General features: G+C 53.0%; 1 protein-coding gene across 1 annotated transcript; it reads right to left on the bottom strand.

Annotated features, from left to right (window-relative positions):
• Positions 1 to 8152: 8152 nt before the first annotated feature.
• Positions 8153 to 25326, bottom strand: THOP1 (thimet oligopeptidase 1; the record flags this gene model as incomplete). The annotated part of the gene is made up of 13 exons (XM_084250947.1): positions 8153 to 8308; positions 8789 to 8925; positions 9392 to 9520; positions 9716 to 9902; positions 11500 to 11701; positions 12151 to 12517; positions 13009 to 13144; positions 13644 to 13804; positions 17310 to 17412; positions 18521 to 18628; positions 19491 to 19639; positions 21661 to 21873; positions 25311 to 25326. The coding sequence occupies 13 exons, from the start codon at positions 25324 to 25326 to the stop codon at positions 8153 to 8155; spliced, it is 2064 nt and encodes a 687-aa protein (XP_084107073.1).
• Between the last annotated feature and the right edge of the window lie 1830 nt (positions 25327 to 27156).

Below are 27156 nucleotides of genomic sequence, written 5' to 3'. Positions count from 1 at the left end.
CTGGTGGTGCAGGCGGTTGAGCACAGTGCTGTGAAGCTGTCCTCAGCCACTGCAGCACCGGTTCCATGCCAGCCAGCAAGGGTCCCACATGGCGCAGCAGACCTCTCCTGTCTCACCCGCTGCTCCCCTCAGCAGTGTATTTCAGTCAGTCTGCCTGTTCTGCTCTCCACTCTGTCTCTGGCGAGTCCTCTCACCCTCCCGCAAATCTGGCCTGTATCCCGGTTCTTGTGTAAATAAATAAATAAAAATCTTTAAAATAAAATAAAAATAAATAAAAGTTCTTCCACAGCAGTTACAGTCATGTGATTTCTCTGTGGTATTGATTTTGTTATTTGTAGAAAGAGCCATAACATGATGAAATGATTTACTACCTTCTGGGTATGCAGATGTCTGAGTTCTTTCGTATTGAGTAAGGTGACTGCGTTGGCTGATGTCTTTTCCATATTTGTTCTTTCCACAGGGTCCCTGGTCTGCATAGCCCATCGCTTAAGAAAGAATCTGATACCAAACCCTCGCTATCCATGTCACAGTCATGGAAGTTTTTTCCTACAGAACCGCCCTGCGATCAAACATCTGAGCTCAGACTAAGCTTCCCCCAAATCATGCCATTCAGCAGCTTTCTCCTGAGCAAAAGCCTTTACCTGGATGTGAATGCTGTTCGCCTTAAGAGCTTCTGGGGGGCGTCGTGGTTCTTCTCCAGTTGCCCATGTCCCCGATCTTCCACAAGGAGCTTTGTGACATTCATACCACTGGGTGCTTCTTCCCCCAAACCGCCTTCTTGCAAACTGGCTCTTGGCGCTGGGAGCCAGGCTGGGCTCTGGCAGCGCGGGCCAGGCAGGACTCTCGGCCAAAGCGGGCACGTGCGCGTCCCGGCGGGTGTGGACCCGCGTGGCGGTCCGCGCGCTGCTCCGAGGACGAGCGAGCCCAGCTCAGCAGCTGCCACGGGGCGCTCGGCACTGGGGAGCGTCCTGTGGACTCCCCACTGTGCCCCTACGCCCCCCTGCAGCGCCCCCCCCCTGAAAACTCATGTTGCCTCCCGCCCGGGAGGGACATAAACCCAGGACCCCCGGGGCAGTGCCAGGGATCCCCAAGGCTGTGAGCTACAAGTCCCAAAAGGCTCTGGGAGGCGCCCCCCACAGGCCTGAAATTCCAAGCGCAGCCTCCCTCCAGTGACCGCTCTGGAGCATGTGCGACCCTTCTTAGCAGGACACCTGAGGCACATATTTGCCATTAAAACAATAACTGCTGATGAACAGATTGTATAAAATTTATTATATACTCAGTAAAATTATTGGTTTAATATTTATATTACAAGTGAAGAGTTGGCAGGTGTGGTTGACCGGCTGGCGTCAGCATGTCTTCACTCGCTGGGACTAGAACTTTGTCAGGAAACTGGCCAGAACAGTCCAACTGATTCCGTGGAGCACTTTCTAAAGCACTGATTTTGAGTATGGCCGCGTGGCTTCCCTTAGCCAATAAAAGTGATGGAAATTCTAACCCGGGATCTTAAGTGTATTACCTGTTTCCACTCCCTAATTGGGCTCCTGACATATTCCATGAAAACATGCCCTGGGCAGCCGTCAGTCAGAGAACACCTGGAGACATGTAGGTGGGATCTGAAACTAACCCTAAGCCTGATGCTAAAAGCTCAGCTGATTCCAGCCAAGCTCAATAAAGCGACGGCCTCCATATTCACAGAACTGAGAAAATCAGTGCTTGTTCTGCAGACCACAAAGACTGGGATTGTTTGTTACACAGTGCTGTTAAAGCACCTGTAGGGTAAGGAAAAAACGTCCGGCTTTTCTGCCCTCCCGCCATCAGGATAGAGGATGGATCCTTGCGGTCCTGAATGCATGCCTGATGGCGGGCACCTGGAGTAGGGTGTGGGCACAGGTAGATGGGATTCACCTGGGCTAAGACTGTGCTTTTAAGGGCGGCGTCATGGGGACACCAGTAGAAGCCGAAAGAGAAGCCGAGAGCAGAGAAGCAGAGAGAATGCCAGAGAGCCCAGATAGAGTGAGGACTTGATGGGGGCTGGGAGGACTGCCAGCCTCCTGGCCCCCCGGCACCCCTGCCTATTGTGTACCTGGAAAATCCCAATAAAAGCCTGAAAACCCGCCGAGGTGTCCAGGACTCTCTCCTCCTTTGCCCCGTCTGCATGGGATCATAGAAAACCTGCCCAGTGTCCATTCCTGCCACTACAACACCTGACTGCAGGGGCCTCCCAGGTGGCACAGGGGTTAAGCCTCAGCACTATGAAGCTGTCGGTAGCCACTGTGGCATGAGTTCAATCCCTGGCCAGGGAACTAACCCACATGGCACAGCAGACCTCTCTTGCCTCACCTGCTGCTCCCCTCAGCTGCTGCAGTGTATTTCTGCCAATCTGCCTGTTCTGCTCTCCACTCTGTCTCTGGTGAATCCTCTCACCACCCCTTCCCCTCTGGCCTAGCTCTTAGGGTGTAAGTAAATCTTTAAAAACAAACAAAACACCTGACTGACAAACTGAAAGTAATCACCCATCTGTCTCTAAATTGAATGTTCTCCCCTTTTCACAATATTACATCTCTTTTAGCTCAACTTTCTTCTAAGGAAAATCCATTTTATTATTTTTATTTATTTATTTATTTATATATAAGCACTGGGTACAGTCAGAAGTGCGGGAGGGTGAGAGAATTCACCAAAGACGGAGGGGAGAGCAGAGCAGGCAGACAGACAAAGTACACTGCTGAGGGGAGCAGCGGGCGGCAGGAGAGGTCTGCACGCCATGTGGGACCCTCATCTGGTGGCCGGGGATCGAACTGGCACTGCAGAGGCTGCGGGCAGCTTCGCAACCCAGCGCTCAACTGCTGCGCCACCGGAGAGGCCCGGAAAATCCATTTTAAAAAATTGAAAGTTGAAATTTGCCCTCCTGGTGCTACATGATTGATTTGACAACCCATGAAGTGATGGTACATTGGACTGTGAATTCAAAGAGGATGGACACAAATTCAGGGGTGGATTCTTAGTCTACTCAGGCTGCCGAACAAAAGACCAGACTGTGTGGTTTATAAACAACAGAAATTTCTCACAGTTCTGGAGGCTGAAAGTCTGTGCTCATGGTGCCACACTGTCAGGTGTCCACCACAGCAGAGGGGAGCCGTCTACCTAATCGCCTCTCAAAGAAACCTCCTATATCATCACATTGGGCACTAGAGTTACAATACACAAATGGGGGGCATGAATATTCAGATCACAGCAGATTCATACTACTTAGGAGAACAGAGCCTAGTTTTAACTCATAAGGGTCTAATGAATACACTACTCCTCAGACCACCCAGTGAAGGCCTGAAGCCACAGGGATAATCCTGGACCCTCTATGTGCTAAGTCTTCCCCTACATGTACACATCTATGAGAAAGTTGAGTTTATAAATTGGGCACAATACAAGATTAACAACAGAACAATTCTAAGAATTGGGGCCTCCCTGGTGGCGCAGGGGGTTAAGCACAGCATTGTGAAGCTGTCCGCAGCCTCTGCAGCGCTGGTTCGATTCCTGGCCAGCCAGGGAGAATTCCACATGGCGAGGCAGACTTCCCCCGCCTGGCCTGCTGCTCCCCTCAGCAGTGTATTTCAGTCAGTCTTCAGTCAGTCTGCCTGTCCTGCCCCCTGCTCTGTCTCTCACCCTCCCATGACTCTGGCCTGTACCCCAGCTCTTGTATAAACAAAAATAAATCTTTAAAAAATTCTGGGCCTCCCCTGCTGGCGCAGATGTTGAGTGCTGGGCTGCGAAGCTGCCTGCGACCTCTGCTGTGCCGGTTTGATCCCTGGCCACTGGCGAGGGTCCCACATAGCGCGCAGACCTCTCCTGCAGTGCCCTCTGCTCCCCTCAGCAGTGTACTTCGTCAGTCTGCCTGTTCTGTTCCCCACTCTGGCTCTGGTGATTTCTCTCACCCTCCCGCACTTCTGACTGTACCCAGTGCTTGTATAAATAAATAAATCTTAAAAAAAAAAAAAGAACAATTCTAAGACTATACTGTAATCAGGCCTCCCCTGGTGGCGCAGCGGTTGAGTGCTGGGCTGCGAGGCTGCAGGCAGTGCCAATTCGTTCCCCGGCCGCCAGCGAGGGTCCCACAAAAAAATATATATATATACTGTAGTAAGTTATGTAAGTGTGGTCTCACTATTTTTGGACCATATTATAAAATATTGTTAATTATTTGGGTTAAGGGCTAAGTAGATAACTGACTCCTTAGAGAACAAATCTTCAGACACTGGAGATTGCCATATAATGTCTCATCTTTCTACTTGTCTTACTCATTGTCTCCTGGATAAACAAACCCGTGGTTCCAAATTTGGGTAAATGTAAAAAATTAACTGGACACATTGAATTTTTTTTTTATAGAGGCATGTTTTATTTATTTATTTGTTTGTTTGTTTGTTTATACATGCACTGGGTACAGTCAGAAGCGCGGGAGGGTGAGAGAATTCACCAGAGCCAGAGCGGGGAGCAGAGCAGGCAGAAGGACCAAAGTACACTGCTGAGGGGAGCAGCAGGCGGCAGGAGAGGTCTGCGCGCCATGTGGGACCCTCCTCCAGTGGCCGGGGAGCAGCCGGGGATCGAACCGGCGCCGCAGAGGCCGCGGGCAGCTTCGCAACCCAGCGCTCAACCGCTGCGCCACCAGGGAGGCCCGACACATTGAATTTTAATCCATTTTGATGTGCTCAGATTCCTTAGGTTTAATGTTCCACACCTAGGAAACAAATACCAACTGTCTTTCATCACTTCCCTTTCATTGATCAGATAAATGGGATTCTGGGTAACTTTCATCAAACTGGGGAGCCTGCTTTCTTCTAACCCTCTGTGGATGCATTATTCTGGGGCACCTGCTTTAGGTGATCAATAAAATATTGTATGTAGCCTGACAGGACAAGAAAATGCCCAACTCAAACCATCCCTATGGAGGAGAAAGTTCACTAGCAAAACTTCATGAAGATGTGGTCCCAGGGAGGGCTGTGTCATGCATTCATCGACGTCACCGATGAGACAAGTTCATTTTGTCAATCTCCCTTCTTGGGGAGAGATTGTCAAGCATGGGGAGCTCACCAGATGCAAACTGTATTACAAAGCACCCCCTCAGCGCTTGGTTGGACATGGGTGTTACCAGATCCATATTAGAAGGCGGAACCAGGGCAGAGACATCAACACAAGCCATGGGGCAGTCCTGGGCCTGAGATGGCCCAGCTTCAGCAGAGATGGCCTTCAAGCCCTAGATTTCATTTGCTATCTTTTGGTCCAGTGCTGCACCTGCTGAGTCTTGAAATGTGTCATTTTAACTGAGCTATGTCATACCGTTAAACAGCTATCAGATTCCAAAGACTCTGTTAGAAAAAAAGATCATTAATAACTTTCTATATTGATTACACATTAAAATATTTCGGTTATGCTGGGTTAAATTTGACATATTATTTTTACTTAGTCACTAAATGATTTAAAATTACATGTGGGGCCTCCCTGGTGGCGTAGGTGGAGTGCAGCGCTGGGAAGCTGTCCGCAGCCTCTGCAGTGCCAGTTCGATCCCCGCTAGCCTCGGAGCAACCCATATGGAGAGCAAACCTCTCCTGTCTCACCCGCTGCTCCCCTCAGCTGCCTGTTCTGTTCCCTGCTGTCTCTGGTGAATCTTCTCACCCCCTTGTGCATCTGGCCTGTACCCTGGCTCTTGTATAAATAAAAAAATAAATCTTTGAAAAAAATAATAAAATTACATGTGGCCCATACTGTACTTCTTTGAACAGGAAGTCTAGGAGATCAAGACTGTCACACATCTGAGGATGGCCCCCTGGTTCTTAGAGAGGAGCCTTGAACATGTGGAGGTCCTGCCACCCACTGGCCATTTCCAGTACTGCAGTCTGCCTCCTTGGTTCAGTAATTTTGCAAATACTGACTCTGACAGACTAACTGGACTCAGCACCAGGAGATGCAACTCAGAACAGAGTAAGAACATATATGGGGTGTGGCAGAGTGTACATGGAAAACAGATAAGTATCCAAGTAAATAGGCCATAAGTTCAGTAGTGATATGTGCTGAAAAGACAGCCATGGGATATACAGAGAGAGTTGGAATTTAGCTAGGGATGTCCAAGAAGACATCTTAAAATAAGGGCATGAAGAAAGTGAGGGAGTGAATCGGGAATCTATATGCTAGGAAGGAAAAGCAAGTGGCTGGAGAAAGCTTCATGGTGTGTGAAGGGGGGCTCTCTTCAGGCTGCAGTGCCCCACCTCCTGGGGCTCAAATGATGGTCTCCATGTGGTAAGGGGCCCTCACAACCAGAATCTGTGCCCCCCCACCCCCACCAAGTCCTCTGGCAACTAGAAATGCAGGAGAGGGGGGCCACAGGGAGGAACAGACATGAGGGCAGGGACTCAGCAAGGGCAAGGAGCCACTGGGTCTCGCCTCAGGCCTGGGGCAAGGTCAGCGAGCGAGCCAGGCAGGTCCCTCAAGACAGTCCCACCTGCAGGCGGTGCCCATGCACAGCTGCTGCATGGGTGCTGGTGACACACCTGGGTTGGACTCAGGAGCCAAGAGAAGGCCAGGTAGGCACTACGTGCAGGGAGATAGCCCAAGACTTGCCAAGAGTCAGGTGTGACCTGTGTTGGGGGTGAGTGGGGGTGAGGGAAGGGCAATCTTTTCCTGCACTTGAGGCCCAGGCAGTTTAAGAACCTAGAGCTGCCTGAACCCCACATCCACCTCTGCCTTTTGGCACAGCCCTCTGGCCAGTGAGCACGCCCATTGGCTCTGCAGGGCAAGCTGTCACGAAAACTCCTCCCTTGCCCCAGAGCCTGAGAGAGGAGCCAAGGAAGCCCCAAGCCAGGTCTGCACCAGAATATACAGCCTAGTCCACGACCTCCCAGCCTGCAGGCAGCTGGGCACAGGGGGCAGCCTGGCCCCAGAAGTGAGAACTGAGATGGGCACGGCTGGCAGCCTGCAGGTGGGGCAGAGGGTGGAAGGGGTGGTTCGGGGGCAGGAAGCAGGGTTCATACAGGGAAAATATGAGGCCCCGGACAACCACCCATCCTGCCTAAGTGGTAAAGGACTTTTCCTAATTTTACTGCAACCAAAAGACATCACCATGCCCTTTGTGAAAAGCTGCCAGAGGACCTAGAAGGCTGCCTCCTGGCGGTCCAGGCTTCACCACACTGCTCACATCCAGGACTGAGTCACAGCTGGAGAATGGGCACCGGACCTGTCTCTGGGCGCATCTGCCTTAGGTCCTCAAGGTCAGGGAACAAGGAAGGCAATGGCAGGATACAGCAGCTGTGGCTGCTAATCGTAAACCAGCTCCCCTTTATCAAATTTCCAAACACTGGCCACAGGAGGAGTGAAGCCAGAGCTGGCAGCCGGCCCTGTGGGCGAGGGCTCCTGGCTGGGTGTGCTCAGGTAGTGGCCTTGGCTACTTCATTCCCCCAAGACGGTGGCTGGTTTCACAGCCGGTCAGGACTGCACAGGGATGGGGAGGGTTTTTCCAGACATGACAGTGTCAGGAAACAGATACCAATTAGTGACTGATCCCCGTTGGGGCCTGACACGGTCAGATGGAGCCCCCAACACCCTGGCCGCACTCACTCTGACAGCTCAACCATTTTCCAGTGACCCAACAAGTCATGATCTGGAACATTCCAGCACAGTGAGCACCATTCACCTGCCAGGTGTCCCCACGCCTGAGGACTGATCCCAATCAGGTAAGTCAAGGGTTCAGAGGAAACAGCAGGGCTCATTCCAAGCGTGACAACTCAAGTTCAACTAATTTGTGCAGAACGGTTAGGGAGCCAGGCCAGCAGTCTGTCTTTTTTGATTTTTAATGGCTGCATTTCAAAGAACTTTCTTTTAACTAGGAAAACTTTCCAGGAAGGGCTGTGTTAGTGCAACAAATACGAGGTCCTGAAGGGATAACAGAACTCTCCAGATACCTCAAATAAGACCATTTCCACCCAGGTTGGCCACCAAGCGGGGGGGTTCAGAGACTGGATGAGAAATGAAAAGGGAGAACAAACAGTCTCTCCCTTCCCTCCCCCCACCCATTCCTCACTGCTGGAGGCTGCCCAGTCCTGGCCGGGGGGTAAGGCACCAGGGCGGCAGGGCTGAGCCTGTTCCAACAAGGACACCTGGCCAAGTGCGGTCAACAGGCCTGGGGCTCGCTGCCCTCCACCTGCAGCCCTTTGCTGAGGAGAAAGGCATCCTGCTTGGGGTCTCGACCCAGGAAGAGCTTCAACATGACACTGGCATCCTCGGAACCACCAGGTCTCAGGATGCAGCTTCTGTAATCCATGCCAACCTGCCAGGGTAAAGGAACAGGGCTGGGTGAGGAACTGTGGCCTCCCAGATGGGTCCCCTCAGCCTGCTCCCAGAGGACTGTCCTGTCAGCATCATGAAGGAGCATGTGTGAGCATGTGTGTGCACATGCGCACAAGACCTGCCTCCTTCAGAAACTCCTGGGGGGGCCTTCACATACACACATGGTGGAAGCTGCAGCTGAGCCCTGAAACAGGGGTGGCTGAGGCCCTACTATGACTGAACAAAGAGCCAGGAAGCCAGCCAAGACCCTGCTGCACGAGGGTCTAGAGTGCAGTCCCCTCAGGGCTCTAGCACCCACAAAAGACACCAAAAGACACCACCAAGGGCTTTGGCTCCATAGACCACCTGGGCCAGCTATAGGGCATTTAGGTCCAAGGTCAAGGCCAGCCATTCCTGGTCCTGAGCGTAATTCCAAGTCAAACACTTGCCCCCAGGTAGGGCACCCCTCCCTTGCCCTCACCTTGCCGTTCAGGACACCCTCCTGCTTGAAGCGCGTATGGAACATGTCCATGGAGTATACCTCGCTCCACAGGTAGCCGTAGTACTGGGCATCATAGCCACCCGCCAGGTGGCCAAAGGTCGCGGGCATGTTGGTCCCTGTGACAGACATGGTTAGGCTCCTGCTGCAGCCCGGCCTGGCTGCTGCCCCGCTCAGTGCTCCTTCCCAGGAGTGGGGCTCTCAGAGCAGCACCATCTGACACCCCCCAACCTGGAAGAGGGGCAGCAGGCCCAAAACATCTAGAAGGCCACTCAGCCAAAGGGAATGCTGAGGGCAGGAGTACAGGTGCTGGGCTGGGCTGGAAGCTGCTTACACACAAGCAAGGCTTTGAGGTTTGCCGCAGGCAAGAAGCACGGAACCACCCTTACCCACTGACAAACTGTCCCTCCATTGCTGAGTGACAGGCCCAGGCATGCAGGGCAGAAATAAGACCAGAGGATGCCTGTTTCTCTGGGGCCTCAGGCCTGTAACTGGTCTGACTCCTTCATGACTCATTTGGTCTTTTTTGCCCCTGGGTTGGTCAAGACCCTGACTTCAAAGATGGGCCCAGCAAAAAGCAGGTACCTGGTGTGGCTGGGACCCCTAGGATCTCCTGGCAGAGGCTGGCATACTCCTCAGCCGGGTCTGCAGCTGTCTGTGTGTGCAGGGCCTGGTCCACCTTGGCCAGGACAATCTGGCGCAGGTTAAAGAGACCTGGAGGGAGGAGGGAAGCAGGAGATTGGCTCTGTTCTCACCTGAGCCCTCTCCAGCCTGTGGTGCAGGAACCACCCACCGCCAAGGGCACAAGGAAGCCTCTGCCTGGTATGACGTGGGCACCAGGGGCTGGGAGCAGCAGGAAGCCCCTCCTCCCCCGGTCTGAAGATGGGCAGGAGGTCGCCTGGCAGGCACCTGTGTTGGCCTGCCGGGATTTGATGAGCTTGTCCAGCAGCTCCTGGGGGATGGCACTGCCTGTCCTGTAGTGCTGGGACATGCGCAGCAGCGGCTCCTTCTCCCACACCCAGTTCTCCAGCATCTGCGATGGGGCCTCCACAAAATCCCGCTCCACATGCGTCCCACTGAACATGGCAAACTCTGCCTGCAGGGGAGGGCAGAGTGCCGCAGGGATGCTCAGACCCCGCTGGGCCAGCCCCGCCGGGCCTTACCTCGGCATACAGGTACAAGGTGCCCTCCTAGGCACACTGGGTGGGTGGACAACAATGTTGGTGTGGGTCTCCATTCCCCTAGACTATGAAGAGTAGCAACAGTGTATATTAAAGAAGGGATGAGAGAGCTTCAGGGCTGCTGGCAGAACAATGTTCCAGATACAAGAAATAATCTCGGTGGCCTGTGCAGAGAGGTGGTGAGTGGTGAGAAGTGATGTGATCAGGACACACCAAGTGCTCAGAGGCAGCGAGGGCCTGTGGGCCCAGGCACGGTGTAGACGCTGGCTTGGCCTGAGGAGCTACTGGAAGGGAGTGGCGATCCTTACTCACACTACAGACAACATTTAACTCACAATGGACAACAGACAAAGGATAAAATCTCAAGGAAAAAAAATAGGAGAAAATCTTAGTGCCTTGATCTGGTAAACGATTTCCTGGACAGGGCACAGAAAGTGCAAGTCATGAGGGAAAGAAGTTAGTAGACGAAACATCATCAGAATATATTTCTAAGTGGTTTACCCACACAGCAGTCATGAAAAGGGGGCATCTCTGACACTCGTGACCATGGGAGGGACCCTGGACACACGATGCTCAGGCAGAGAAGCAGACACACGAGGCCACGCAGTATGAGTCCACTGACGAGAAACGTCCAGGACTGGAAGTGGGTTCATGGTGCCTGGTGCTGAGGGATACGGGGCGCAGAACAGTGAATGCTAATGGGAATGAAGGATCTTTTTGGGTTGATGGAATGTTCTGGAATTAGTGATGGCTGCACACTTAGTGAACAGACTAACACCACTGAGCACCAGTCACCATGTTCATGTGTAGCCTCTGAGAACATTCTTGCTCTCAGGACAGCATGCCTGTGTGGGGAGCCAGAGCACGCACAGGGGCCTCATTGACTGCTGTGCACGCTGATCCAGGGCCCCGGCTCTGGCTACATCTCTGGCTCTCAATGGGTCACGGGAGCAGTGTTACTGTCCGTTAGCAGCCTGTACACACCAAGCTGTGCTGAGCAAGTTACATGTATTATTTTCATTTAATGCTCTCAACGGCTCTCTGAGAGGCTATTACGGGTTGAACTGGATTCCCTCAATTCCTGTGAGGACCTAGCCCCCCAGGAACTCAAGTGACTGTATTTGGAAATGGGGTATTTCAAGAGGCAATAAAATAAGGTCACTGGGGTGGTGCCAGGCCAGCCTAGCCAGTGTCTTCATAGAGATGGAGAGTAGGACACAGGCAGGCACAGGAGACCGTCGAGGACTCGGGGAGATGTCGGCATCTACAAGCCGAGAAGAGGCCTCAGGAGGAAGTGGCCCAGCCAACACCCGGATGGGGACCTCTGGCCCCCAGAACAAAGGTTTCTGTAGTTTAGGCCTGTCGTGGGATTTTGTGATGGGAACTGACAGAGGGCGTTACCGTGTTGGTGTAAGTTCTGATGAACAACCAAGCAGGGAGGAACTTCCTCCACACCCACCAGTACCCTCCCCTGCCCTGCCCCACCCTACCCCGCCCCACCTCCATGCCCACCTGAGAGCAGAGCTGGTGCATCACATGCCCAAACTCATGGAAATAGGTCTCCACCTCATCATGCTGCAGCAGGGAGGGGGCGTCCGGGGTGGGCTTGGTGAAGTTGGCCACCATGGCGGCGACAGCGATCTGGCGGCTCCCGTCCTGCCTTAGGCAGCCAGGCTGCAGGCCGAAGCAGGCAGCATGTCCATACTTCCCCTCCCTGGGGAGGCAGACAAGTCAGGCCAGGCTGGCCAGGGCTCGGGTCTGCTCTGCTCTGCTCACTGACTGGCCTGGAGGGCTGATGACCCAGGACAATCCCCAGTTCTGCCACCCCTGACTCTTTCAATCGGTCAGCTGGCTGCCATGAGGTGACTGGGTGCATGCACTCAAGAAGTACTTCCTTTCTTTTTTTTTTTGTGGGACCCTCGCCGGTGGCCAGGGAACGAATCGGCCCTGCAGAGGCTGCAGGCAGCCTAGCAGCCCAGCGCTCAACCACTGAGCCACCAGGGAGAGGCCCAAGAAGTACTTTCTTTCTGGGAGGGGAGCAGATTCGAGGTAGGGGCCCAGCAGGGTCTCAGCCCCCCAGGCACCATGCATACTCCGGACCCTCCCTGGTCCTGCACAGTGGCCGACATGCATACCATGCAGAGAGCAGCAGTTCTCACGCACCTCGGGTAGAGGTCTAGGTAGAACTTGCCAATGACCTTCCCTGAGGCTGCATCTCGCACCGAGTACAGCCGCACATCTTCATGCCACACAGTGGCGTCCTGCTCCAGGTCAAAGGTCAGCCCCAGCAGCTCCTGGTAGATGCCAAGCAGCCCGCGGGTGACCACCTCCATGGGGAAGTACTCCTTGAGCAGGTTCTGGTCCACGTTGTAGTGTGTCTCCTCCACTTGGTTCATGTAATAACGCATGTCCCAGGCGTTGATCTGCCCATCGAATGCCAGGCCCCGCTGCTCACACTCGGCCTTCTTCAGTTCCAGCATCACTGCCCGCTCCTGCTCCCCCAGGGGCTTCAGTTTCCTGGCCAGCTCATCTAGGGAGGGATGGGGACAGGTAAGGCTACCTCCCTATAGCAGCCTCCTCTGGGCCCCCATGGCCTCCCCACTCTGGCTAAGCCCCGATGAGCTGCCCTTGGCTTCCCTGGTCTGGTGCCTTGCTGGGGAAGGAAGGGAGAAGTTAACAGCATTGGGCAGGGCCACATGGCCTGGGACAGCCCCAGGTGTCACTTTTCCCAAGGAGAAAAGGATGACTGGATGAGGAGATGCTTCTCCAGAGTCACACACCAGGAGTGGGCAGAGCCAGGCCTCCTCCTGAGCCCAACACCGAATCATTCGATTAGGGACCTCAAGGCCGAATCAAGCAATAGGGGACGTCAACAGTGCACCTCAAGAGTGGACAGAGCAGGGCTCTCACAGGCAACATCCTGCCAAGATGAAAGGAGTCCCATGTCTGACACCCCTGGGGCCACCCCAAGACCCACTCCTGGACCCCGAGAGTGGGATGCTGCCAAAGGCAAGGGGTTACCTAGGAAAGTGGCCACCACCTGGCTGGTCTTAGCCATGTTCATCTCCAAGACGTAGTCGGCGTGCGTGTGGAATCCCAGCAGGCTAGACTTCTGGGCCCGCAGGGTCACAAGCTCCCTGAGGATCGCACAGTTCTCCTGGAAACACAAACAGCCATGTGCTGCTGCCCCTGCCCCGCCACCGCACCAGGCGGTTTCAGAGGCTGCTGGGCCTTCAGGTTGGCAACGTTCTCACCTCTGGCTTTCTTCCCTCCTCCTGGCTCCGATTTCTACATATTTTATCCTGTCATGACAGGTGCTTCTCTAGAAACTTGAGTTTCTTTTGGGGTCAAGAAACTATGAAGTTCCCAAGGCCACAAGCGGGAAGCAGTGTAGGCCAGGGCTCTCAGGAGGGCCCAGCCCAGGCTCCAGGGCACTGGCTCTTGGCACCTATGAGGGATCACCCCAGCCACCCACGCTCACAGGAGTGACATAATGAGACCATCCAACTCCTCGACAAGGAGAAACGGAAGCCCATTCAGAAGAGAACCCCACACTGTAGGACCAATCGTACAATCACAGGGCCTGCCGGGCCAGCCAACAACCACTAAGTGCTGGACAAGACGATTCCTGGGGACAGACCCCAGCGCCATCTCACCTCCTTGCAACGACAGTTGAAGGCCTCCTCCACCTTCCTTCTGGTCTCGGGCACGTGGCATTTCTTCAGGAGGGGAAAGTAATGAGGGTACTTGAGGGTGACCTTCAGCTTCTCATCCTCGGTCTTTTCTAGTGAGTTCAGAAAGTCCTCAGGGAGGCCCCCTGTGGGAATGAAATCAGACTTTAAAGGAACAGTAAGCCCCGGGGCCAGAGCGCAACTGAGATCGGTCAGGGGGACTGGGATGCAGCAGGCAGTGAGGAGCAATAGCACCAGCCCTGCCCCCACCTCGGTGTGACCTCTGCCCACTCCCTGCCTCTCAGCCCTAAGAAAGGAGACAGCAAGGACGGCCTCCCATACCCCCAGCAGACTCTCCATCTTGGAAATCTGCATCATTATCATCAGGACACCCTCAGGAAGGGAACGCTCAATTCTGCCTGGCCCTTCGCCAGCATGAGCTTCCAAGGAACGATAGTCTCCTCCTAAACCCTGCATCTTATTTCAGTCGATGGCACCAGCACTGGGCCCTACCTGCTCCCCTGTCAGGCAGTGTGCCCTGCCCTACCCTGGCAGCCCAACCCACTGTCTCCCTGCTCTTGAGCTGCCTACCTAAGGCTTCGCCCTTCCACAGAAAATCTCCAGAGGCTTCTGCCTCACAGCTCAGATGAGGCAAAGACCACTGTACCTCAAGTTCCCAGGTATACGGCTCCTGCAGAGGCCAATCGCCTGGGACACTCACCACTGCATGGAGGGAAGAGGGGAGCTAGACTAGGGTGAGGAGTGGCAGATGGGGCACAATTTGGGAGGTCCCAGCATTCGGGTTCAACTCTCAGATGTGGGAGATGAAGGGGGGGGGGTAGGATTTCTGCAAGGCTTGGGCCATGTAAGGAGCAAATTCTGTCCCTCAAGTCCATGTTCCAGCCCTGACAAGCGTGTGCTCCATGGTCAGTCAAGCAGAGCTCAGTCACTGCATCTGGGCTCGTGCCTGTGGGCCCAGGCAGCATCCAACAGTCCATGAAGAGACCCACCCTCGCCCTGGGCACGCAGGACACCCTCCCTCCTAAACGGCAGATGCCGAAACTAGCCCGAACGTGTTGTCAGACAGCAGGTTTCCCCTGGTCCAGAAGGCAGGAAGGCGAGGGGAGGCCGACACTGGCTGACTGGGGCAGGTGTGCACTCAGGGATGTGCACCCGAACACCTACTTTCTAATTCTGTTTGCTGAAAGGGCCCAGAAACAACAGCTCCCAATGCAATCAGCACAGCCAAAGCCCAGATCTTATTTCTAAATATCAAGCCAGAGCCGGGCAGGCAACACCAAGAGAAGCCGCAGCAGCATCCCGGGCAGAGAGACACCCAGGTCATGATAGGGACAGGTGGGCAGCGGGGCTCCTCATGGTCGGATGGGGACAACCTGCACTTCAAAGGAAACAACGAAATGGGCTAAAGCCACTGAATGAAAATGGCTTTTTCTTAAATAAATCAAGGGAAAAAAAAACAAAAAAACCAGGGAATGGGCCTCCCTGGTGGCGCAAGGGGTTAAGACGCAACCTGTGAAGCTGTCCGCAGCCTCTGCAGCACGAGTTCCATCCCCGGCCAGGGAGCTACCACATGGCACAGCAGACCTCTCCTGTCTCCCTGCTGCTCCCCTCAGCAGTGTATTTCAGTAGATCTGCCTGTTCTGCACCCCACTGTCTCTGGTGGGTCCTCTCACCCCCTCCCCGCATCTCCGGCCTGCACCCCAGTTCTTGTACGCATAAATAAATAAATAAATCTTTAAAAGAAAAAAAGAAAAAGAAAAAAAACTCAGGAAAAAGAGAAAATCCCTAGCCACAAGAGAAAACCAACTAAGAAATACATCGCATTTGACAGCATTGCCAAGACATCCTCGGAGGCAGCAAGTCAGATGTGATAAACCTCGGTCTCAGGACTTCTCTCAAGAAATCCTCACTCACAGAGGGGATATGGCCAGGCCACAGGAGCAGCCCGACAAGGCGTCCCCGTAACCAAGTCTTGAGATTCAGGAAAGCAAATGGAGGTATCAGGGCTTCCCTGGTGGCCTAAGGGTTAAGTCTCAGTGCTATCACCACTGAGGCCTGGGTTCGATCCCCGGTCAGGGAGCTGACCCAGATGGCGCAGCAGACCTCTCCTGTCTCCCCTCTGCTCCCCTCAGTGGTGTATTTCAGTGGATCCACCTGTTCTGCTCCCCACTCTGTCTCTGGTGAGTGCTCTCACACCCCACACCTCTGGGCTACACCCCAGTTCTTCTATACAAAAATAAAATTATACTGAAAAAAACACAAGGAGACACACAAACACACACACATACACACACAGAGCAAGACAGAGACCACGCATGTGCACAAGCACACTAAGGCACAAGACAGAAATAAAATAGGGCAAAATGCAAACTACCTGGTGAAAGGTAAAGGCATATTAGTTCTCTGTGCTACTCTTGCCATCTTTCCTTAAGTTTATGTTAAAATAAAAAACTTAAATATATCATCTGTCTTGGTGGATGGAAGCCCCTCTCCATCACATTCAGGGTAATCCTGAAACAAGAATTTGGTCAATATAAGACTTTTTAAAATTAAGTTGGACAAAAGGAAACAGTTGAAAAATTGGGACAATTTATCCTTAATTATGATGTTTTGTTCACTGAAGTTACTTTTGAAAGTTAAAACCCTGAAAACCACCCAAACGGCCTATAACAGAAGACGAGGTCAAGCCCTGGTGTGCGTGTTGCTAACTAAGATGTTCCCCAACCCAGAAGACCATCTAGGAAGAGCTTCGCTAAGAGTAGTGGTTACTCAATAATACCAAAGGAGAAATGGGCCCCCGATCACAGGTGTGGGATGCTTCAAACATGAAAATACACTGTCAGAAAGTGTGCTCAAACTTTAACGAGGTGGCCTCCGAGATGGAGGGTGCGAGTCATACCCCTGCTTATCCACACTTCCTGACACTCTCCACATTGTTGCAGAAGGACCCCAAGCATCCCCCTCACAAGCAGGAGGAAATAACCAAACCTCATCTGGCACCACACGACCTGCCTCTGCCCCTGTGCCCACTGCAGATGCAGGCCCCGCGGGCTCACCCCCGTCAGTTCCATGCTGGCGATCCACCTGCCCACCTGGAGGCCAGGCTGAGCAGCGAGGCCCCTTGGCTGGGCAAATAGGCAGGGAAGGTCATTTCAGGGGGCAGCATGGGTGGGCATGCATGTCTGGGAAACACAGCCTCTGCCTTCACTGTCAAGAACCATGCAGTGGAACTCGATGCCCATGCCAGGAAGGAACTGAGCAGGAGGTCAGGAAAGGGGGATTGGTGAGAAAGGACACCTAGGCCCAGCCCTTCGAAATTCCCAGGGCAGCCAGGCTTGGGTAAAGCTGATTCAGTCTATCTCCTCGTTTTTAAGATCATGTTAATAAATATAATAAAGAGGCCTTGGAGGGAAAATCTGGGCCGAGAGCGTTGCCCATGATGCCCACACCCGAGCCCAGTGCTGTATTCCTGTCAGGGGCAGACTCCTGGGCAGAAAGTCACTCCCCAGAAGGCTGCAGGGTCTCAGGCTGGAGATGGCTGAGCGCTCCCAGTGAGGTTCTCTCTTGCCCTGGGAGGATGCGTAAAAGTGCGCCTGCCCACGCCAGGAAGGGGTGCCCACCCGCCCGTACCCAGCTCCTCCCGAGTGAAGGGCAGGAAAGTAGTGTCCTCGTTCAGGTTCTTGTTGAAGTCGATGCACAGGAGACTCAGCTTCTTCTTGATGCTCTTGATTTTCTAAGGAAAAAGACATAACGGATGGAGGGGAAGGAGGGTCACGGAAGAGGGGAGCACCATGAAAATAAGAGTGTTCCCCCCCAGTCGGCAGGAGAGGCAGATGTGGCTGAAGAGCAGAGGGAGTTGAAAGACAAGGAAGCGGACACGAGACTGGACAGGAGTCCCAGACAGGCCGCTCAGCGCGAATGCAATGCCGGCACCACCTCCCAGTCAGCCTCAGTGCGGCCAGGGGTCTGGCTAGGTGTCCCCAGCATGGAACTCCCCACCCCTCCTCTTCAAGAATTACCTTCAGTCTATAGGCTAAGCTTTTAGACATGTTAATGGCTAAATTTTCATCCTTTCAAGGTGAATATGGTTTTTAGAAACAGTTAAAAATGCACCCCTGTCACGGTGAGGGGGTGGTGTGGGGGCTGAGCAGAAGGAACAGCTCCCGGCCCTGCCCCAGTCCCGAGCCGGCTGGCCCTGTGCGAAGGGGCCATGAGCACTGTGGGCACGAGGCCGGCCAGCAGCAGGCCTGGGCTTCCACCCTGCTGGCGTGGCAGAGCTGCTGGAAACCCCGCATCTGGTGTCTGAGTGCCAAGGCTCAGAGGTGGGACGGGACAGAACATGGGAGGAACCAACATCCCTGTGCTCTCAGGAGCCCACAAGAGTCATGCTCACGATTCTGAAGAATCAAGGACAGAAAAGGTGCAGAGAGAGCCACTTGGACAGAACTCACTTCTGGAGTCCAGATGTCAGAGATGGAATCAGGCAGAGGTGGGGGCCCTCAGACAGGGCACAAGAAATTGGGGGGTCCCTCCTTGGTGGCGCAGGGGTTAAGTCTCAGTGCTATCAAGCTATTAGCAGCCACTGCAGCACAAGTTCCATCCCCGGCCAGGGAGCTGCCCACATGGTGCAGCAGACCACTCCTGTCTCCCCGCTGCTCCCCTCAGTAGTGTATTTCAGTAGATCTGCCTGTTCTGCTCCCCACTCTGTCTCTGGTGAATCCTCTCACCTCACACCTCTGGCCTACACCCCAGCTCATGTATACATAAGTAAATGAAATAAATCTTTATAACAAAATAGTTGAGGGCTCTCCTACTCCCACCCCCAAAAGCTGGGCACTCACCTCTTGGGTTTCCTCAGGCAGGTGGAGTCCATTCCGCCGGCCAAGCTTGATCAGTCGCTCCAAGTACCGCGTCGCCTCTGGCCTCAGGGAATCCTTTGGAACTTTTTCCTAGAACGTGAAAAACCCAAGTTCTGTTTACATGAAAAGCTGTGACTATAACAGATGCTGGAAGAGCATAAGAACTAGGCCTCGCAGACGTCGCTTTAGGGAGCCAGAAAGGGTACAGAGCTCCCAGAAGCGGCTGGGCAGTTCCCTATAAGGCAAAACCAACAACGACCACGAGTCAGCAGCGACACTCCTGGGACTTATCCCAGAGAAATGAAGATACGACCCCCCCTCCAAACCTGTACCCCAATGCCACTTCATAGGGGAGAGCCCCAAACCAAAACCAGCCCACAGGCCTTCAGCAGGTGAGCGCTGGGCAGGGCCCTCCCAGCACCGGAGGAGACATGGCCACAGGTTCTCGACCCCGGCTGAGAGAGCGAACTAACAGCATGGGAAGCATCTGCACCCTGGATGGACAGGCCGCGGTGGTCTCGCATGACCTCGGCCGCTCGCACGAGGACAGGGCTCACCTATAAGGTGAGGAGGATGAGGCGAGGCCGGGAGTGAAATGGCATGGCGCACATGGGCAGCCTAACAAGTCCTGGGCACTTTATGCTTTTGTTGTTGTTCTTTGTCACTGTCATTTTAAATTGTGATGAAACAGGCACAACATGAAATCAGCCACTTTAATCTTTTGGAAGTGCACGGCTCGGCGGTGCATGCCCGTCCCTCTGAGAGGCGGTCTCCCACCACCTGCCTCAGAACTCTGCACCTTCTTCCCTCCCAAGTCCAGCAGCAGGATGACTATGTGGAGAGGCGCCACCCACTGGTGCCACACAGGCTGTTGTGCCCCCAGATCTATTCCAGGGTGCCCAGTACCATGCCCAGAGGAGCCCTCAGGCCGGGCACTCACGCCGCTCCTTACCTGCAGCCAGACGATCCTCTGATACACGTCCTGGCGCATGCTCATCTCCACGTCAAACTCAGACAGCTTCTTGTCTGCCTCTGTGCTGGCCGTCCGGATGTCCTTGGATGGAGAAATGTGCTGGGGGAAGTCAAGGATGTTCCTCTGGACTGAAACCGGAGACAACGGGTCAGGTGTGAAAATGGGCAACAGGTGGAAACTGGCCACACCACAGGCCATGACTCACCCAGAGAACACTGTCCGTGCCAGGCCATGCCCTGGGCACAGGGGCGCAGAAATGAGGCCATCAGGACCTTGGGGATCTCACAGACCAAAAGGGAACAGATCTAACTCACAATCCGCCAGGTCAAGAAGGACAGAGAAGCACAACAAAACCAAGGGAGGTAAAAGGGACTCAATTCTAGAAAGAGAGTCACTGCTGCTCTATTTTAAATTCCCAAATGACCTCATAATCTACAAAGCATATTCACTTTGCTAAACAGAGGGTGTGTGAGAGACTGTGAGACTGGAAGAGTGCAAGTTTAACTGTCACCACATGACCTGGCAATTCCTGAGTGCACACCCAGAAGACATGAAAACACACAGCCACACAGAACCCTGTACACACACGTACACAGCAGCACAAACTGTAACAGCCATATTGTGGGAACCTGGCACATCCATCAACTGATAAACAGACACACACAGTCTCCATCCACACACAGGAACATCACTGGGCCACGAAATGGGGGGCAGCTCTGACACTAACACCCACAGGGAGGGACCTTGAACACCACACTCAGGGAGAGAAGCCAGATACACAAGGCCGCACAGGGTGTGAGTCCCCTGATAAGAAACGTCCAAACAGACAAAGCCACAGAGGTTGTGGTGCCAGAGGGTGGAGGAGGGACTGGGGGTGACTGCTAATGGGGACAGGGTCTCTTTTTGAGGTGATGGAAATGTTCTAAAGTTAGATTGTGATGATAGTTGGGACAATACTGCGAATTTATGAAAAAAAGCACTGAAATATTATATCTTTTAAATGGGTGGATTACATGGTATGCAGTTGTTAAAAAACAAGCACATACTTTGCATCAGGGAGACCTGAATTCAAATTGCAGTTGGAACCCCAGGTCTGGGTCGTTTATTGACAGCTGCACGAGAGCTCTCTGTGAGGAAGGTGACAAGGAGTGGCCCAATGGGCTGACTTGTATCAAACACAGCAGGGATCTGGGCCAGTGTAGTGCTGGCTGAAGGCAGAACACAGGACAACAGCCTGGGGAGGATCCTGGCCTTCTGCCTGAAGGGGCTGAATAGGGAGGGCCAGAATTCGATTTCAGTTTCCTTTGAAATGACTCAGGAGACTTAATGGAGAAGGAAATCTGAAGTCGTGGGAGTGGAAGTGAGGATGGGGACCAAATAACGTCTGGCTGATTATACCCAGTGAGCAGGAAGTAGAATTATTCCACCCTTGAGCCTCCTGAGACAAGAGACTGGGAACTGGGCCCATACTCTGAAGCAAGATAGGTGGGAGGCAGAGACGGGGTGCAAAGCTTCTTCCCAAGTGACAGTCCTCACTGTGCATCCACCCCTCAACAACGACTCCATGATTCCCAGAAAAATGACTCTTCCAGAGATTTGGGGGCAGGGGGCATCCTCATTTAAGTCTCCTTGGCTCAGAGTCATCATGGGCAAGACCTCTCAGTTGCTCATCCCCACTCTCTATAAAAGGGGCTCCAGGAGGCCTTTAAAGACTCCACCAGCATCTCACTCCTCTCAAAGGAGCAGTCAAACCCCAAGGAGAGGACCCAGCTTGGGGAGGAGGCCCTGAGGGTATGAGGTTACCCAAGTATGGGGGAGGGAGCTGAGAAGGCAAAGGGGCCAAGATAAGAAAATATCCCTGGGGCAGGGCAGAGCTGAGAAGGTCTGCAGTTTCCAGGCCAGCACCACAGCCAGCTCTCCAAGCTGTGCTACTGACACACTGGCCCATCTGGGTTCCCAGGTGCCGTAACCTGCCAGGTGAGATGTGGAGCAGAGCACACGGGCAATCTGGGGCTCCTGGGATGCATCCTGCTGACTGCAACCTGCCTGATGCCTTTGGCTCCTTCAGAGCCATCTGGAGGGTAGGTGGCATCACCTACCCATGGTCACTGTCCAGGACCTCTCTGCCAGGGGCCTGACCCGGATTTACCTGTGTAGGACACCTCCACATCAGCCAGCGCCTTCAGTGTACTCTCATAGGACACGTCCTCAAACTTCTGGGCGCCCACCTGGTCGTACACACGCTTGGTTTGCTCGATGAGCTGAGTGGTAAGCTCCCCTATCTGCTGCGCGTTCAGGTCCCATCTCAGGTGGTTCACCACAGAGCATGGGGTCGCCACATCAGGGTTGTCTCCTGCACACACTGGACAAAGACAAAACCCCACGGTGTCTACCTCAAGTCCGGAACTGGGGTCCATGCACATAAGCAAGGCCAAGGGCTTTGTGAGGACACACGGATTAGCTCTCCAGAGCAGAAGGTAATCCTGCCCCAAGTTCGGACCTTGGGGACCCCAGATAATGTCCGACAACATCAATGATTATCAGGAGAGGTGGTCCTGGCGTTGAGTGTGAGGGGGTCAGTGTACCTGGCACCCCCACAGTACGCAGGACAGCCCCCCCAAAAAATGTTGATAATACTGTAAAAACAAACAAACCAAAACCCCCTGCCCTACAGAGGAATGGACACTTCTTGAAAGAAAACACATGGATGGCCAAAGGCACTTGAAAAAATGCTCATTATCACTAATCAGGGAAATGCAAAACAAAGCCATGAAAAAATACCTCACCTCACCCCTGGGAGGATGGCCCAAATGAAAAAGATCAGAAGCAACAAATGTTGGGGAGGTGTAGAGTAAAAGGAATTCCCATTCCCAATGGGGGGGGACAGAGACGAGTCTTGCCTCTCTGGAAAACATTAAAAATAGATCTACCATATGATCCAGTAATCCCTCTCCTAGGTTATCAACCAGAATACAAAGACACTAACTCAAAGGGATATATGCAAATCATTGCAACGTGATTTACAACAGGCAAAGTTATGGAAACAACCTAAGTGGCCAACAACGGGTCGTGGATAAGGAAGATGTGGTGTATATATTATTCAGCGATTAAAAAAAAAAGATGACTCTTGCCATTTGGAAAAGGACTATTGGAAGGGGAGGGTGGGAGCATCAGAAGGGGAGGAGGTTCATCAATCCTCTACCAGGTTATGGTAGAGGGTTGCTGGTGCTCAGATGGTGGGCGCTGGCGTGACAGCATACATTTGTAGAGTTGTGAACCTAAAATATGATCAATGTTGCAAATCAATGTCACCTCAATAAACAATTAAAAAAAAAACCTTCCCTAAAGGTACCAAACACAAGTCTGAGCCAGCAGCACCCTCAAAGCCTCCAGGTGTCCACGAAGAGGGACGTCCAGGCCAACTGTGACTATCCAACCCCAGCCATGTCAGGGTGAAAACGAGGCACAGGTGATTGCTGGAGCAGACTCTTCTACTTGTTCACATCCCTCCTGCCCCCCCCACACCCCACACCCCCCCCCCCCCGCCGGGGAAGAGCCTCTGTTCCTAACACAGATGATTTCCACTGTTCAAGATGGACAAGTACAAGTGCCCTGGGGACCGCACTGGAGCCTCAGCTCCCCTACCCAGGGCTCTGAGAAAGGGCTGTGTAAAGGACAAGGATGCATGGTGGGGGAAGCCAGAAGGGAGATTTCTTGAAGAAAGCTGGTGTGTTTGGACACAGAAGTCAGCAAAACCAAGCTGTATAGCCCCAGCACAGACCCAGCAGTCTGAATATGGAACAGGGGTCAGCAAACTTGTTTGTATAGGGCAAGTTTGGCGGGCCACACACTGTCCAGCCCCATGAGCAAATCTTGTGGTTTGTGGGATGTAAAAAACAAGGTCAAGTTTTACAATCCCTGATGCACACACTGATTAATTCTGAGTGCAGAGTGGAGGCCTGCAGAGGGGACAGGTAGGCCTGACAAGCAGATGTGTACTTTACAAAGGTAGGGTGATCACAACCACCAGCCCAAGGCGTATGCAGGTGCTGAAGTCAGATTCTTGGACGTCTGAAGGCCCATCTCTGGCAGCTGCTGGCTGTGGGATCAGCAGCAAGACTAATGCTCCAAGTCTCAGGATTCCCATGTGGAAAATGGTGACTACAGAATGCAGAGTACACACTGGCCAAGAATTCAATGAGGGAATGAGAGCTAAACACTGGGCACCCTGAACACCACATGAGGTTTTCAAGTGACAACTGGTTTTTGCAGTCCACAACCTCTTATCAAAACCTTGCTCATCAGGTTTCACAAAACAGGCTACAGGTTTTGATGACTATAGGGTTTCGATGATTATAAGTCTTTAAGTCTCATGAATCCCGGTTTTAAGACAATAAAGAACAAATGTTACATATTACATAACATACAAGGAGGCCAAGGGGAGCACCCTATAGTCAAACAACCCTCAGTGAAATGCAAATATAGACCAAATGTCACTGGACAAGAGGGTGAGATCATCCCCCATGGGAAATCAACCTGGGCACTGAGGGGTGTTGAGCAGCATTCCTGACCCCCACCCACTTGATACCAAGGAGTATTTCCAGTTTTGACAACCACAAATGTCCCTTCCTCCATATCACCCACAGTCCCACAGCATGAGAACCCCACTGAGGCCCACCGACAGAAACAGAATGAGGAAAAGAAAGGCTCTTAAGTAAGATGTCAGATTTTCTAGCAGAAAGACTTCACTTTGAACTAAAGGAAAAATCTACTTGCAGGGAATTTGGTTTTCAGGCCTCTAGAAAAAGGGGCTGTGGGTCTGATTTAAGCCTTGGGGAAAAGAAGGGCTTCAGAAGCTCAGGAAAGATAAATCAGTGTGAGCTGGAATTCTCACAATAACCTCCTGCTGAGCTGGAATTGGGGGGGGGGGGGTCTGAGCAGACACATTCATTATGTAATTCTTTATTGATTCCACAGGAGAGTCCTGGAGCTAAGGACCCCACAGCAAACAAAGTAGACAACATTCCTTCCTACCTGAGGCCTAAATCACCTCAACTATGCCTATTATAACTAACACAATTATCATTATCATTACAGCAATGAGCTGAAGAAAGAACTGGAGGAGGCTGGGAGAGCAAGAAAAAATTCCAGGACCCAACCACCTGTTTTACTTTCTAAAACACAGTGAACAGGTGATAATGGCTCCCCTTAAAAATAAGCAAACAAACAAAAAAAGTCCAAGGGACTCCCAGTTGTGTTCTGGCCAAAAGGACTTGTTACTCTCCAAACCTACTACAGAGGACCTGTCTCCCTGCCTTGCCGCGCGGCTCCTGCCACCTGGGACGCTCCTTTCCCAGGTTGTGACAGGACAGTGACTTCTCTCCATCCTGGTGCAAATGCCAGCTCCACAGAGCAGCCCTCAGGACAGCCCTTTCCAAAGAGGCACTATCAGCCCTGATGCCGCCCCCTCTTAAAACCCTGGGTTACTTCTCTGCCGAGTGTCCGACTCTTGAAGTTCATCTAGTCCTCTCGGGGTCCCCCAAAGTCCACTCTAGGGCCCAACCCATCTTTAGCAGAAGCGACTTGGAGTTTGCTGAATGAGTGAAGCGCTGGGAGAGCTGGTTCATTCATTCGGCTACAGAGGGAGCAGGTCCCGGGCTCGCCCGAGCAGCCCCGCCCCCAACCCGGGTCCAGGGACTCGAGTGTCCACTCTTAGGCCCAAGTGGCGACCCTGGGAGGCACGAAGGAGCAAAAGGCGCCCGGGTTCGCGAATGCGACCGCAACAGGGGCGGCCGGTACCTGCGGGGGGCTTCATGGCGAGCGCGGTGCACTGGCGGGCCCTCTCTCCACCTGGTCCTCTTCGCGCTGCCCGACTCGCCGCAGGCTGCAGCTCTGTCCACTCGCTGGCCTCGGCTTGAGCGACTGAGGAACCCGCCCGCGAGCGCGCATAAAGCATGCTGGGAGGCGCGTGTGCCGGGGAGCAGAACGCATGCGCGTCCGCGCCCCGCCCACACCCCCAGCCGCGGGCCGGCAAGCACACGCACTCTGCGCACGCGCCGCAACCCTCCCTGCTCTTCATTGGCTTTCAGGGGAGAGGGGGCGGAGCCTTGGGGATGTTTCCATGGAAACTCACACGCACAGCTGGCGCCCGCGAGCCTCTGCACTCGCGACTCACCTCCAGTCTCTCTGCCAGAGTTCGGGTCCCCATATTAGTTGCCTCTTTTCTACCTATTGTGTATTTGCCTAGTTTTGTAAGTTTTCTTCTTCTTAAAGGCTTCATGTTAGTGGTCGCTTTGTTGATTATCCCATTCCCAAGGTCCTGTCCCAACTTCCAGCGTCTAATGATGCTCCACAGTGAGCTGAATCCTATTAGTCAATTCAATTAAACACACTTTGAAAAAAAAAAAAAGGTATTTTTTTTTTGAGAGGGTTAACACTGCTTGCAAAGGTACTCTTTTATAATGTGATGAATGAAAGGTTGAATAATACACCATTCCCAAGTGTCATTTTTTTTTTTAAAAAGTAAGCAATTAGGGCCTCCCCGGTGGCGCAGCGGTTGAGCGCTGGGTTGCGAAGCTCCCCGCGGCCTCTGCGGCGCCGGTTCGATCCCCGGCTGCTCCCCGGCCACCAGCGGAGGGTCCCGCATGGCGCGCAGACCTCTCCTGCCGCCCGCTGCTCCCCTCAGCAGTGTACTTCGGTCCTTCTGCCTGCTCTGCTCCCCGCTCTGGCTCTGGTGAATTCTCTCACCCTTCTGACTGTACCCAGTGCATGTATAAACAAAACAAACAAACAAACAAACAAATAAATAAATAAATAAAAATACGTGCCTCTTAAAAAAAAAAGTAAGCAATTAAGTGTAATCCAAAAAGTTTCAGTAAATGAGTGACAAACTTAAACCAATGTGTTTTTGGAACACTACCTGACCTATATCCAATGATGTAGGTTAAAACACTCACATCTCCAACCATCTAAGGCACACAGAAAATTTTACTAGAATTGAACGGGCAAAAGACTCCGTCTTCTTTATTTTTTTTTTAAGATTTTTAAAAAAATTTATTTATTTATTTATATAAGCACTGGGTACAGTCAGAAGCACGGGAGGGTGAGAGAATTCACCAGAGCCAGAGCGGGGAACAGAACAGGCAGACCGACGAAATACACTGCTGAGGGGAGCAGCGGGCGGCGGGAGAGGTCTGTGCGCCATGTGGGACCCTCACCAGGGGCCAGGGATCTAACCGGCCGCGGGCAGCTATGCAGCCCAGAGCTCAACAGCTGCGCCACCAGGGGAGCCCCTATTTTTTTTTATACAAGAACTGGGGTACAGGCCAGAGGCGCAGGAGGGTGAGAGGATTCACCAAAGACAGAGCGAGGAACAGAACAGGCAGATTGAGTGAAATACACTGCTGAGGGAAGCAGCGGGGGGGGGGGTGAAACAGGAGAGGTCTGCCGCACCGTGTGGGTATCTCCCTGGCCGGCTAGGAATTGAACAGGCACTGCAGAGGCTGCGAACAGCTGCACTGCGCTGCACTCAACCAGCTGCGCCTCTGGGGAGGCCCTCCACCTTCTTTATTTCTGCAAAAGATTAAAATAATGCAGCGCGTTAAGCGTGCATGCAGTTTAAATATAAGATAAAATTTACCTGGGA

Source organism: Talpa europaea (genome assembly GCF_964194135.1).
Source record: "Talpa europaea genome assembly, chromosome: 12".
Classification (NCBI taxonomy): Eukaryota; Metazoa; Chordata; class Mammalia; order Eulipotyphla; family Talpidae; genus Talpa; species Talpa europaea.
Note: the sequence above shows the minus strand (reverse complement) of the source record. Positions and strands in the feature narration are given on the sequence as shown.